Source organism: Phyllobates terribilis, unplaced genomic scaffold (assembly GCF_046119375.1).
Source record: "Phyllobates terribilis strain yellow unplaced genomic scaffold, ASM4611937v1 Scaffold_4__5_contigs__length_816908805, whole genome shotgun sequence".
NCBI classification, from domain to species: domain Eukaryota; kingdom Metazoa; phylum Chordata; class Amphibia; order Anura; family Dendrobatidae; genus Phyllobates; species Phyllobates terribilis.
This window is the reverse complement of record NW_027362764.1, coordinates 629,128,681-629,143,718: the sequence shown is the minus strand read 5'-3', so window position 1 is coordinate 629,143,718 and position 15,038 is coordinate 629,128,681. Positions and strand designations below refer to the sequence as shown.

Sequence of the window (15,038 nt, the reverse complement as noted above, 5' to 3'; positions counted from 1 at the left end):
CCAGTGCATAGCACAGGGGGTGCAGCCCCGGCACAGGGAGCTGATGAGATCTTGGAATCTGACATGATGCAGCCAGAGCTTAGTAGAGGGGGCAATGCCAGCACCAGCAGTGGGTGCCATCTCTGTGAGTGAACAATGTGTGGCGTGATAGCAGCCAGCCAGCACAAAGCGGGAGCGCAGTCAGCCAGCCAGCACAAAGTGGGAGCGCAGTCAGCCAGCCAGCACAAAGCGGGAACGCAGTCAGCCAGCCAGCACAAAGCGGGAACGCAGTCAGCCAGCCAGCACAAAGCGGGAACGCAGTCAGCCAGCCAGCACAAAGCGGGAACGCAGTCAGCCAGCCAGCACAAAGCGGGAACGCAGTCAGCCAGCCAGCACAAAGCGGGAACGCAGTCAGCCAGCCAGCACAAAGCGGGAACGCAGTCAGCCAGCCAGCACAAAGCGGGAACGCAGTCAGCCAGCCAGCACAAAGCGGGAACGCAGTCAGCCAGCCAGCACAAAGCGGGAACGCAGTCAGCCAGCCAGCACAAAGCGGGAACGCAGTCAGCCAGCCAGCACAAAGCGGGAACGCAGTCAGCCAGCCAGCACAAAGCGGGAACGTAGTCAGTCAGCCAGCACAAAACGGGAACGCAGTCAGCCAGCACAAAGAGACGCAGTCAGCCAGTGCAAAAAATGAACGTCATGAACTCAGTCAGCCAGAATATTTGTGTGGTTCCATCTTTGAATGAGAGCAGACATAGCCAGTACTTAACATAAGGAGCAGTCCATCTTAGCCCCACCACCCACCCAGCGACAGCTCTCGTAGCCCCACCACCCACCCAGCGACAGCTCTCGAAGCCCCACCACCCACCCAGCGACAGCTCTCGAAGCCCCACCACCCACCCAGCGACAGCTCTCGTAGCCCCACCACCCACCCAGCGACAGCTCTCGAAGCCCCACCACCCACCCAGCGACAGCTCTCGAAGCCCCACCACCCACCCAGCGACAGCTCTCGTAGCCCCACCACCCACCCAGCGACAGCTCTCGAAGCCCCACCACCCACCCAGCGACAGCTCTCGAAGCCCCACCACCCACCCAGCGACAGCTCTCGAAGCCCCACCACCCCACCCAGCGACAGCTCTCCTAGCCCCACCACCCCACCCAGCGACAGCTCTCCTAGCCCCACCACCCACCCAGCGACAGCTCTCGAAGCCCCACCACCCCACCCAGCGATAGCTCTCCTAGCCCCACCACCCCACCCACGAACAGCTCTCCTAGCCCCACCACCCCACCCACGAACAGCTCTCCTAGCCCCACCACCCCACCCAGCGACAGCTCTCCTAGCCCCACCACCCCACCCAGCGACAGCTCTCCTAGCTCCACTAGCCACCCAACGACAGCTCTCCTAGCCCCACTACCCACCCAACGACAGCTCTCCTAGCCCCACTACCCACCCAACGACAGCTCTCCTAGCCCCACTACCTACCCAGGGACAGCTCTCCAAGCCCCACTACCCAGGGACAGCTCTCCTAGCCCCACTACCCAGGGACAGCTCTCCTAGAGCCTACTAGGCAGAAACAGCTTTCTTATAGCCCAACAACCCAGGGACAGCTCTCCTAGAGCCTACTAGGCAGAAACAGCTTTCTTATAGCCCAACAACCCAGGGACAGCTCTCTTATAGCACCTGGCCAGTCCATGCTCGTTCCGTGTTGCATGAACGTCTGTATGAGCACTTATTAGTACAAGGGCCCCTTTGAAAGCAACCATAATGTGGATGTGGCCCTCGGTGAAAATGAGTTTGACACCACTGATCTAATGTCTATGGAGACCACTGACACCCTCTTCTCACCTGATCAGCGGAGAAAAGGATTGGGCATGCTGCATTACAATGACACACCCTTTCATCTCCCCAGCTGATAGATGGCCTCCAGAGTCTTGTGTCAGTGGCTCACTACACTCTGCACACTAAAAACAAAATGTAAAAAAGCATCACTGCGCATCCAGTCTCCCTCCAGCGACGACCGCGCTACGGTGCTCCCAGTCTTTGCTTACGTACAGTCGGGACGTGACTGCTGCAGCTCTCATCCGCTATATTACTGCCATCCTGGCTCCCATCACTCAGCAGTGATACCAGTAATACAGCAGGTGACCTCGGAAGCCACTGATTGCCTCCAGTACTCACACTGTGTTACCAAAGACTGGCAGCACCGCAGGAGGGTCAACGTTAGATTGTCGTGGAAAATGGGTTTCCTTTGTTATTTCAAAACATTGGATGCCATTTTATGAAACAATAAAAAAATAGTAAAAACCAGACAATCCCTTTAAATCAGTTTTAAAGTGAACGCCCTTTAACAATTTATTTTTAACAAACAGCTTACAATGGTATAATATAGGAGTAAAACATCCCCCGATGCTCTTATGCTGATGCATCCTAGGTACCTTGTCCGCGTGTTTCCTGACTTCAAATACTGAAGTTGCATATTGACTCGTGCAGCAGTGAAGTGAAACAACACTGAGGTCACTACTACGCAGGAGCAGGGTGGTGTATGGGCTCCATAGACAGTCTATGGGTCTGTAAGCCACTGAGTGCAGACACATGCAAAAGAGCAGAGCTTCTACTTGAGGTCTGTGCAATCAGTGGTCAGTGGTGATCTCCGCATCTGAATCCAAACCACACTGGCAACCATTTATCAAAAATTGTTTCAAAGTATAGTTACACTTTAAGTTTATTTAGGGAGTTTTAAAGAGGTTGTCCATTGACGACCTATCCTTCGAATAGGTCATTAATGTCTGATCGGCTGGGGTCCGACAACCGGCATCCCCACTGATCAGCGGTTTTGGGATTCGGCCGGAAATACTCAATTGCGGAACTTCTCCGTCTTCTGATAGTGGACACGGAGGTGGATGAGTAGTACCCGGCCACAGTCACTATCAGAAGACTCCACAGTTGAGGATTTCCAGCCATCGGCCACTGCTGCAGACACCGAGAACAGCTGATCGGCGGGGATGCCGGGTACAGACCAATCAGACATTGATGACCTATCCTTATAAAGTAGTGGACAACCTCTTTAAGCTCTGCATTAGTTCAGGTAAGTAGACCTAATGTCTGTCTGGGCAATGTGGTCCGTAAACGGACTGTGAAACATGAACGTCTGAATTCAGCCCAAGACACAAACTGTGAGCTCTTTACATTTTGCTAGTACCAGTACTGATTTACTGAGATTTTCTCTCCATTATTTTCTCTAACAACCCTCTAATTCTCCAATATCCGCCTGCTCAGCACTTGACTTGTACATTTTGCCCGTAATTAGGGAAGCATGAAGGGAATGACAGGCCTGCTTTATTCTGAGGGCTTTGGTGAAATGGAATCCATTGAAATGGCGGATTATTGATAGGCAACCTTTTTAGAGAAACATAAATATTCTATAAAGCTTCACTTCTTATTGACAGAAGAACTGTAAGAAGTCATTGCCTCTATATAAATGTAAAGGACAGCAGGCATTACCTAATTACCTTGTAAACAAATTGCACTGGATTATTAAAGATTCACAAATTAATTTATGGTTTAATTAAAGGGGCTGTCCAGGCTTATGATACTGATGAACCAACCTTAGGATCAATATCAGATCGATGGAGGTCAGATACCTAGCTCTCCCAATGATCAATTGCCTTTAGCACTATCGGCAGCCGAATGTAAACACTGAACTGAGGTGCACCTTTCAATGCGTAGTGGCCGCTGCAGAGTACTGCAGATCAGCTCTTAGTCCAGAGAACAGAAGCTGATCTGCAGTACTCCGCAGCAGCCTCTACACACTGAAAAAGGGGCTGTGCAGGGTAGCTCCTTTCAATGTGTACATCTGGACAGCAGTAATGCTAATAGCAGCTGATTGGTAGGTGTACTGGGTCCCAGACTCCCAACAATCTAATATGAATGATGACCTATCCCAAAGATGATGAGCTATCGTTAGGTTAGGTAATCAATAAGTGCCCGGTGAATCCCTTTAAAAAATATATCTACAATAATCTTCTGTTCACTGTAAAATCACACTGGAACTGTCGAGGGAACTCCGCATTTCCTTTAGGACACGGTCACACATTCAGCGTTTGGTCAGTATTTTATCTCAGTATTTTTAAACCAAAATCAAGAGTGGGTGATAATACAGAAGTGGTGACGTGTTTCTATTATACTTTTCCTCTGATTTCAAGCCAAAACCAGGAGTGGAACAAATACTGCTCAAATACTGAATGTGTGAACATGGCCTTAGAGGGCAACATGCAAAGAAAAATCACCATGGAGACTTATCCATAATGTTGCTGTTGTGATTTAGATCATAAATGTACACATCTAACACATGTGATTACACAAAGACATATATAATTACCTCATTATTAATGTCAAAGACGCCTTCTTGAATTTTTTCGTAAATTTCTTTTGCTGTGTTTATGAATGCCTGGAAGACAAAAATAGAGGAAAACATGAATTCCTATAAAGTGATAGTTATCACAATCATGTCCAGAAATGAAAGTCATGCATCTATGTGATCATAAAAATACACTGAAAAGATACAACCATGGCCAGCACGCCAACAGTGAACTACTAGAATATGGACGCAACTCCAAACAGGGTCTAAATAATAATGCCTGTGTTCCTACGAAAATATTTCCTGTAGCTTAGTAGTAACTAAATATCAGATGTTTAATATATTATTTATATATATATTATATATATTATTTATTATGCTTGGTTATGCAGCACCAACACATTATGCAGCGCTGTACAGACATTATCATCACTGTCCCCATTGGGGCTCACAATCTGAATTCCCTATCAGTATGTCTTTGGAGTGTGGGAAGAAACACAAGGAAACAAGGGGAAAAAAAATACAAACTCCTTGCAGATGTTGCCCTTGGGATGAGAAATAAGTATAGCAACTCTGAAGTGCTGATATGGATTTTTACCCCCATAGGAAAAAAAATCTTTTCAGGAACTTCAAATATTAACAGCCAGGAATGCAATATTAGAGTACATTCTTCACATTTGTGGGGTGTTATATTGGCTTGTGACAACATCTAACCTCTTTCAGGGTCACCAGTGATTTTACACATGTTCTCCAATCTGGAGTCAGCATGGTACGCAGCAAAAGGAAATACAGATTATTCATTGGATTCAGGATTTAGGACTTCAGTAGGTAGTCCTAGCAGTGGTCTACCTCCTTCTATATACAGCTATGCATGCAAGTCAGCCACCATGTAGAGCAACCCACTGGACTCCTAATCCCGAAGTCAATGACTGAATTAGGAAATAAGTCATTTATCAAAAATCCTGTGCTCTGCTCCCTACTGATAAAACCATTTTGTGGAATCCTACAATTTTATATTCAATATCTAGCACAGATTATGTTGGGATCACACAGAAATAAACACTAAATTCTACATATTCTCTAAAAACATCCGAATAGCAACAAATTCTTGCTGAAAGAAAGATAAAATAAATCGTTTGCAGCTACTACATGCTATGCGTCCATGTAAGACAGCGAGCATCATAAATACCGCTATAGGGAATGACCAGCTTCAGACGTGGAAAGTGTTAAATGGGGCTTTGAAGCATCGATTGCACAGCCCGGAAATCTTTCCTGAACTGTCAGGGAAGGCAGCTATATTAACCAATGGTGAAATTACAGAGCAGCTATGAAGTCACCGCAGTAACAGATAGCAGGCACACACTTTTACGAGCTGCCTGCTGCCGAGCTAGAGCCATTAAATATTAATGGTGACCTTACTAACATTGGGCAGCAGACACTAGAGATGTTACGCTTCAGCAGAGTGCACGAGGGGAAGATGACACTTGCAATGCTTTATGTTCTGTACAGTGCAGCCGCATTTGCCCGCAACATGTTTGCAGGGGAGGACAATGATTACTGAGCCCCTATGTCCCCGAGTCTTCGCAAGATGCTTATATGTAGATTTAGAAGACGACAGTGCCCTGCCGAGAAAATTGTAAAGAGCATTTTCCAGCTTTAGGATATTTTATAGTGCCAATTAGAATCGAGACCCAGCGCTACGTCCCATCCATGTATTCACAACATACAGGTTTCAAGCTCCATAATATCTAGAAGAAAGCTTTAACCCTCAAAAATGCTTTTCCTTGGATTAGGATTCAATAAGACGCAGCCAGGATCTCGGCATTCACCTCCTCCCCTCCCGGGGGAGGTCACGAGGCATGCCTAGAAAACGTTCCCATAGTCACATCCTGTCTAATGCTGCCAATGATCCATGTGACTGCAGTAAAGCAGACTGCTAAATGCCGTTAACAGCAGCACAAGCAAAATCGCTGTCCCCCATAATAACTAGACAATTTGGGGAAATAAAAGCGAAGATTTAGAAAAATAACAGATTATGAAAAAATAATGTGTTAATATCTGGTTTTAATTATTAATATCTGGTTTTAATTATTCAATATAGATAATCTATTATCTTTATTTAAAAATAAAGTGTTCAAAATCCAATAATGTTTTAATACCAGCAAATATAGGGGTAATCAGCAGCTAAAGGGTGTTGTAACTTTCTTGCCACTAGTATTATACTTACCAGCCTGTCCTCTGCTCTTCCGGGCGCTGCTCCGGCCCTACGTCGCCATCTTGTGCCCACAACTTTGGACTGACTGAAGCGGCCACAAGCTCTCAGTATAAGTCTATGAGAGCTGCGTTCTGACCTCGTTCTGCCTCTCATAGACTTACATTGAGAAGTGACCTCCGGCTCGCTAAGTAAACACTGGAGCGATCCTGCAAGTCAGAAACTGCTGGAAATGGACCGGAGCGGCTCCGAGAACAGAAGACAGTGGCTGGTAAGTATGAGACTAGGGACAGGGAACATAGATTAGTGGCACCACTGCAGTGGTAAGATGAAAAAAAACAATGGAGTGGTGCTTTAAACTCTATTTAGCTGCTTTACTTGCGCAGCAACTGCAGGGAGAAAACAACGTGTTATTTGCACTGCTTCCAGTCATCGGGGAAGTGCAGGGAGCACTTACAGTCACCACTTGATAAATAGTAGGAGCGCTGCAATCACTCCAATGTGTGGAGCAGGCAGTGTGCCGGGAGTGATTACAGCGCTCTCTGTATGGAGAGTGGTGACTGTAACCGCCCCGATGACTGGACAAGAGCGGCTGCAGGGAGAATATAACCTCATTTTCTCCCTGTAGCTGCTACTATAGTAAGCTGCCTAAACAGGGCTTAAACACTATGTAAAGGCAGATTACCACCATATCTGCAGGTAAATGGCGTTTCTGGAGGTGATAAGCTCACTTTGAACTTTTAATGTCCAGAGTCTTGCTCTCATTAAAAACAGTGATGAATATCAAACTTCTAAAGCATTTATGATAGACTTAGCAAAGTTTAGAGCTAAAGGGATTCTTCCAGTAATCGGATGTTGGTGGGGTCCAGTAATATGTCATCTGATGAGTGGCAGCTGAGGTTACAGCGGATGGGACAGGTGTAGTAAGGGCAGTAAAGGCATTTGTGAAAGGTAAGGTTTCTTATTTTTCTGTATTTGGATGCAATGTTTAAAAAAAAAAAAAAAAACACATTCCCTTTGTTATTCCATCAGCGCCTCTCTGCTCCTCCTCCACTGATCCATCTGGACAGGGCTTCAGTGGTGGCATCACAACTACAGTGCAAGACTGCTGCAGCCAATCACTGCGCCTAACCGTCTACTTCTCATGACAGCGAAGACCAATGATCAGTTGCAGACAGGATGCCACCGCTGAGGCCATGTCAACGAGCAGCAGAGGTGGCGCTGATACAGGAAGGGATAAGCAATGATCATTTTGAGATTAACAGTAGCAAGCATTAGGCCACTGAAGTGCAAAAAACGAATACCCCTTTAATACAGAAATTAACAACATATTCATTCATTCTTTCATTTGTTGCTAATTGACAAAAAAAAATTGGCAGAAAACATAGATGATTGTACGAGTTACATTTTCACCAATCTAACCCTAAGGTTCCTCGTGAGATACGCTGCGCAAGAAGCAGCCCCTTACCCTCCCACTATTGAAACAAGACGTTTAGTCAAGACAAATAAGTTAGGCCTCATTCAGACACCTATCAGTGCTATTCGTGTTCTTCACAAGATAGAACTCATACTTGTGAACATCTATAGGGCTGTTCACATGTCCATGATTTTCCATGGACAGGTTGGTCCAAGAAAAGTCGCAGAGACATGTTCGATTTTGATCTCAGTGCTGGATCAGAATCATCAATGCAAGTCAATGGGTCAGTGAAAAAAAAAAATAAATAAAAATTGGACAGCACTCAGATGCCATCTGAGTGCAGTGTGATTTTCATGGACTGTCACATAGGAGAAGGTGAAAAAACGTTTTTTTTTCTCCACGTACAAGAAAAACCGATGACACTCGGACCACACTGATGAAAATAACTGGTCTGTTTTTCTCGTATGTCAGAATTAAGGATTGTGTGAATGATGCCTAAAAAGGGATGTGTGGGGAATGATTATTGGGGCTCATTCAGACATCCGTGCAAATGGGTCCTAGATTAGACTAATATATGAAGCTGCCACACTCAGATCAGAGAGCTGCGGTTAGTCGGTGCATTACAGGTCCATGCTTGGACAGATTGGCACGGATGTCTGAATGAGCCCTAGACAGTAAGCCTAACAGTATGACTCAAACCCCAGGGCTAGTGTGCGGCCCTAGAAACCTCCAGAGCCAACACGTATGGAAGAAGCAGGGAGCCAGTATGACGCCCCCACCCCTTCTCCTATTGCTAATTCTGGTCAGATGAGGGAGATGTAAATGATTGCGGACTGATAATACACAAATGCTGACAGACAATACGTGGCCGGCCCAATCAATCTATACATCAAGACAGATGCTTCTCAGATTCTTCAGAGGATTAGCCGTCTTGTGGTTTGGGCTCCCGTCTCTGAAGTCTGAGATGCCTCTTCAGCATAATCCTCTACCCACCAAGTCTGTGAAGTGTTTTATATAGTTTTGACTCTTATTATCAACATTTCCATAACTACCAGACTAAACAATAGAGCACAGGCAATTTCACGGCATTTCTGACCAGGGTGTTTGCTTCATTTTTTCCTTTAGGCTATGTATACCTTTAAGCAGCAGGATTTTTCCCAGCCACGAAATATACACAACTACTGTCATGTAGGGACTGGACTAGGCATAAATAACCCTATACAGCAGACGTATACAAGCAGCGACACTGCCCCCAAGAGCGACATTCAGGGACCACACTGCAGCAGCCATGGCGGGGCGATAAACAGTCGTGCCAGCGTACGGCCACACACTGGACGTATGTATAACTCTGCATCTCCTTATTCGGCCTTACAATCACTTACATCCCATACTGTTTAAAAGAGTAACAGAAAAATAGAAAATTCTGAATTGTGTGAAGCAGCAGCAGGATGGCTCAGTGGTTAACACTGTAGCACTGAGGTCCACCAAGGACATTGGCAAGGAATTTGTGTGTTTTCCTACGGTTTCCTACCACACTGCAAATACATACTGATAGGGAATTTAGATTGTGAGTCCCAATGGAGACAGTGATGCTGGGAATTTGTAAAGCTCTTTGGAAATTACTGTCTCAATATACAAGAGCAAAATAACTAAGAAGTAAATAAGAAGCTGCTTTCAGATAACAAAGGAAGGCATGAATTGTGTTCATCAAATTCTACTCCACTACGCAAAATGCTGGCTGGGCTTATTAATGGGCACTGCAGTGAGTGACTACCTTCCTGGCAAACCAAAAGTGCCAGACTCACAGAAGAATGAACCCGTAATTAGCTGCTATGGCTCAAAGTACAGCTAGAGCTCTTAAAGGGGTCCGTTAATATTCGGCTGCTTATAAATCAACTACATGATCTTACATTTGAATGTATGGATGTGTCTGTAGACCTAAAGTGGACAAGGTATGGACATAAATGAGAAACCTCTTTAAATAGTTTTTCCCAGAAACAACATTTATCACCTATCCAGAGGATAGATAAGTGTACAAGCATCGGGGCTCTGGATATTAAAGCAGTGATCCATCTCTGCTCATCTGTAGACCTGACAACAGCCCCATTAGCCTCCTGAGGCTGGGTTACCCCTTTAAAGATCTACACGATTCCAGAGCAGGGAATTGAGTCGTAGTGAGCATGTGCAGTGAATGGAGTAGAGGTCGCACATGCTCACTACTGCTCCCTTCATACCGAGGACTTTGGGAGCCTGGTTTTTGTGAGAGCTGGAGCTCCCAAGGGCCGTGCATCCAGAGATCATACATTTATCATCTGTTACATATACTTTTATTTCTATGGCGCCAACACATTCCGCGGCACTTTACATTATAGGTTTCCCTTTATACTAGCATACACAGTGTATTATAAGACTTATTGAACTATGAATACTTTTTTTTTTTTTTTTTATCTTGTGGTGCTGATCCCATCCAATAATTGGATATGCCTTGGAAACGTCTGCACCTAGAGGGATCTCAATCACATCTAAGAAAGTAAACTAGGTCCACGGTGGAAAAACTCATCATCGTCCTCCTCATTTGAGCAGTGGCAGCATTTGACTGCTGAACTTGCCACCAGAGCTTTGTTTCTTAATTAATAGGACTGATATGTTTTCACCTTTAAAGGCCTTACAGCTCCCCCGAGCAATCAATCTACTGCAGCTCAATTACTGCACCGCGCTCAGGCCGCAGCTAAATAAGGCAGAGAGGGTGGCTGCAGCAGGCGGCGGGCAATATGAATATGCATGGGCTCTAAGTGGGTGATCGAATCATCATAGAGGGGTCAGGAGAATTTGCAGCAAAATAATGAAAGGAATTAATCATCTCACACTTTCGTCAAGCACTTAGAGAAGCAAGTGCATTTTTTCAGGCGTGCCGTTAGGATAGAGAAGACCTGGCCCGGAGCCAGTCGTGAATTGATTCACAATTCTCTGAAATGGAAGTTTTTAATTTTCAAATAACGATAGGAGGGGGAGGGGGGAATTCCTGGGCTTGCGATTAACATACCAATTATCGCGATGGCCTAACAAACCGTGCTAATTGAAAACGGCGGTCAAAAGCTGCACAAATCCGAGCAGCTGGGATCCCGTATGGGGTGTTCAGTTGTTCGCGTTAAGTAAAACATTGAACAGAGCCATGAAATCCTGAAAACGTGTTATGATAACTTCATGTAAACAAGCACTTAACAACTGGCACATGGAGGGAAGCATTACAGCGCTCGCCGCTTCCTCCCGCCCTGGATTCATTACGGGGGAAAATCAGTTAAATTAAGTCCAAGGCCTCAGTTTATTTTAGGTCAAGAGAAATTATATGCTGATTTATGGCTCCCCAAATCTCATACTGTAAGTGTGACAGCGCCAAGAATGGATCACTGTAACGTTAGAGCAATATACCGTTTAGCCGCAATTACCCACAAATAAACATCAGACAATTCCAATTTTCAATGGCTGACATCAAAACCGACATGGAAACGGCTCTTTCTAGCGCATTATGTTGTCGCCAGCTTAAACAAACCAGCTTTGTTAGGAGAACGAGTACCAGATGAATCCCCGTGCAGCGGTGGGGCCGCGCGGCCAGATGTTTGGAATCACATGCACCACTTACTCTAACATACCTTAGCGTTCTCCTACTGTTCAGCGCTATATATTCAATCTTTCAACACGCATCAAGTTCAATTACAAAAATATATGTCTCCGTGTGCTCTTTGTCTGGCTTCCTGCTCCAGCCTACTATTCCTCTTGGCGAGTAAAAACCCAATTTGTTAGCTGCTTCCTGGGCTGCACATTTTGGCTCAAGAGAAAAGAACACCAAGCTGGCGAAGAAGAGGCCTAGAAAGCATGGCTGCCAGGACACAGACAGTTCTCAAGTGTTCTTAAAGGAGAATGGCCACAAAGACATTTTCTTTTTCAGCTCTATAACCCCATGACAATGTCCGCTTTAAAGGGGTTGTCCAGGTGATAAAGTGTTTTTAAAGGGGTTTGGTCTTGAATAAAATTAGAATGGATATTAATCCTGTTCTGACACCTACCTGGTCTCAGCTGGCCTATGCTTTGCGGTTACGCCTTTACTGGCTGGAAATGATGGGTAAGCACCGGAAAATCCAGTGGGAGTCAGTGAGGCAGATTATCAATTCTTTACCTATTGGGACTGATGACACAAGCAGGTATCTAGCTTATGTCTAAACCTCCATAGGATAATGCAGTAAGGAGAGTGTGGGGCTACTAGGGGCATACCTGCACTACATACAACCTGAGGCCCAATGCCAGCTGAGTATACAGCTCAGACTGATATTGGACATCAGTATAAGGGCATGTGCCCACGATCAGGAGCCGCTGCGGCCCCGACACTGCAGAACAGCCGCGATTTTTTTTCCCACATGCGGACTTTCTCATTGATGCAAGTCTATGGGGAAGGTCCACATGCGGACCCACAAGAGAAATTGACATGCTGCAACCCCAAAAGACGAGCCACATGTCAGTTTCCGCAGCCTGAGATGCACAGACAGTGGACATGGGATTTCTAGAGATCCCATCCACTATGCTGTAACATCTGGACGCTGCGGGTGAAAAAAAACCAAAACTCATTTGCATAATGAGGGCGGAAATGGTGCGGCTATTCTGCAGTGTCGGGGCCGCAGCGGCTCCTGATCGTGGGCACATGCCCTATTAAATGACCACTGCAAACATGTAGCCAAATGGCGGTTATTTAACAGCTGCAGACGGTGCAGGGTAAACACACACTTTTTTGAGTCTAAGATTAGTAAATGTGTTTAAGTGGATGTTCCCATGGTAGTTACTGGCTGCATATACACCACGTGTGCACATACCCTAACGAGTCAGTTTGTGTCTGACGGAGCCTAAAACTCATTTACCCTGGCCGATGGCCACTGTTAAATGACCACCGAATGGCTGTTTGACAATCGACTGTTTAATAGCCTGTGTAGACAAGCAGACTGCACTTCCAATGGACACTGAATGATCCGCATTGACTCTTGTCGTTCTCGGCGGCACTGGTCATGTTTACACAGGATGATGTGCTGCTGAGAAATAATTTTTAAGAAAGCTTAAAAATAATTGAATCTGGTGGATGAGAATATGGGGAATACAGCCTTCCTACGAACACTTCTTTATGATGATTGCCCAGTGTAAACGCACCCTGAAGACTAGAGCTGTGGTGAGGTCTTCGACCAGTCAGTTCCAGCACAGTAAACCAGCTTACACGATCAACAAATCCTATATTCTAAGAAAGCAGGACAAGGTAGAAACCCCAAACGAATATTCAATAACAGTTACTTGTTACGATATCAAATTGAAGATTGCTACAGTACAGATCACTGGTAGAAAATCACCCAGTATAGAGTATATCACATGATCTAATCATAACCAAAGACAAAAATAAAACCGCACAGGCTCAGTGTCAGCTGTATAGTTCAGCGAAAAGCAGGGGTTTTCTGACACCCGAGGCAAGAATTCAGTTTGGTGCTATTTTCCACACTGGGCCCCCTCTTCACATTGTCCTTTCACACTGTGTCCCCCCTTGCTATTCCCTCATAATGTCCCCATCTCTGTACTGCCAACCCAGATTATCCGGTCTCTATTCTGTGCCCCATCACACTTTTCAGACCCCATAATGTCCCCCCACTCTCCATACTGTCTTCTCATACATCCCCACTCCCAATACTGTTTCAGCTGCCATTCCCTTCGCTCCTCATACTGTTTCCTCATATATTGCACATAGCCCATACTGTCTCCTTACAGACCCCCCTCGCTCCCCAAACTAACATTGTCTCCTCACAGGTCCCGCTCGCTTCCCAAATTGCCATAGTCTCCTCACAGGTCCTCCTCGCTGCCCATACTGTATCCACATCAATCCCACCCATCCCCTCCTCATACTGTGTCTGCACAGCAATCCCCCTCACTTCTCATACTGTCCCCACCCCAATTTTCCCCCCATACTGTGTCCACACTAATTCTCCCCCTCGCACCTCATACTGTGTTCACATCAATCCCCCCACCTCGCTCCTCATACGATATCTACACCAACCCCCCTCTGGCTACTCATTTTGTGTCCACACCAATCCCTCCCTTTCTCCTCATACTGTGTCCGAACCAATCCCCTTGCTCCTCATACTGCATCCACACAAACCCCTCCACTCCTCAGTGAGTCTGCAATAATCCTCCCTTACTTATACTGTGTCAACATCAATCCCCCCTTACTCACACTACGTCCGCACTAATCTCCCCCACTCTTCAGTGTGTCCCTACCAATCGCACTTCTCATCTGGTGTCCTCACCAAGCCCCTAAACCACCGCCTCAGTGTGACTGCACCAATCCACACCTGCTCCTTATAGTGTGTCAGCACAAATTCCTCCCAACGCCTCATACTGTGTCAGTACCAATCCTCACTCCTCAGTGTGTCCACATTAATCCACCCCCACCCTTCCCGCTACATATACTGGGTCCGCATGAATACTGTGTCTTGCTCCTCACGTTTTCTTAAATTTCTCCCTCCATCCCCACCTCAATTACAATAAATCCTCAGTCTCTTCAGCTCCAGTGAAGCGCATATCAGACTGACGTTGATAAGATGACCTGGTTGTGCTCCTGACGTCGCCCTGACCCGGAAGTGCCAGCGTTCAGGGTGAGATATGAGAGTACAATTGATTGCTAGGAGCTGGCACACAGCACCTTCTCTCAGACGCCTGCACCCTAGTTACGCCCCTGGCGAAGAAAACAATGATAATCGCAATATGCCCCTCCATATTTCTACTACAACGCTGCGATTTTCTTGATTACATTTTTCAAATGACATTGGTGCAATTTATCAATACTGGTGCAAAGGAAAGGTGGAGCTGTTCCCATGACAACCGGATCTCAACCTTTATTTTCCAGAAATCCTTTTCAAAATGAAAGAAGTAACCAGATTGGTTGCCAAGTGTAAGGTTTCTCGCTATTTCATCATTCTCCATACTTCACATCCTGGCCATAATTGTGCTGGGAACTGAAGGTTATGACCTAATAACAGCACCAGGTTCA

At 45.9% G+C, this 15,038-nt stretch overlaps 1 protein-coding gene across 1 annotated transcript in view; it reads right to left on the bottom strand.

Moving 5' to 3' along the window:
• RAB2A (RAB2A, member RAS oncogene family) overlaps positions 1–15,038 on the bottom strand; it is a 109,004-nt gene that overhangs the window by 14,466 nt on the left and 79,500 nt on the right. Inside the window, exon 7 of the mRNA XM_073679338.1 lies at positions 4,359–4,427. Within this exon, the coding sequence (XP_073535439.1) occupies positions 4,359–4,427 (69 nt within the window). The remainder of the gene's footprint in view (positions 1–4,358; positions 4,428–15,038) is intronic.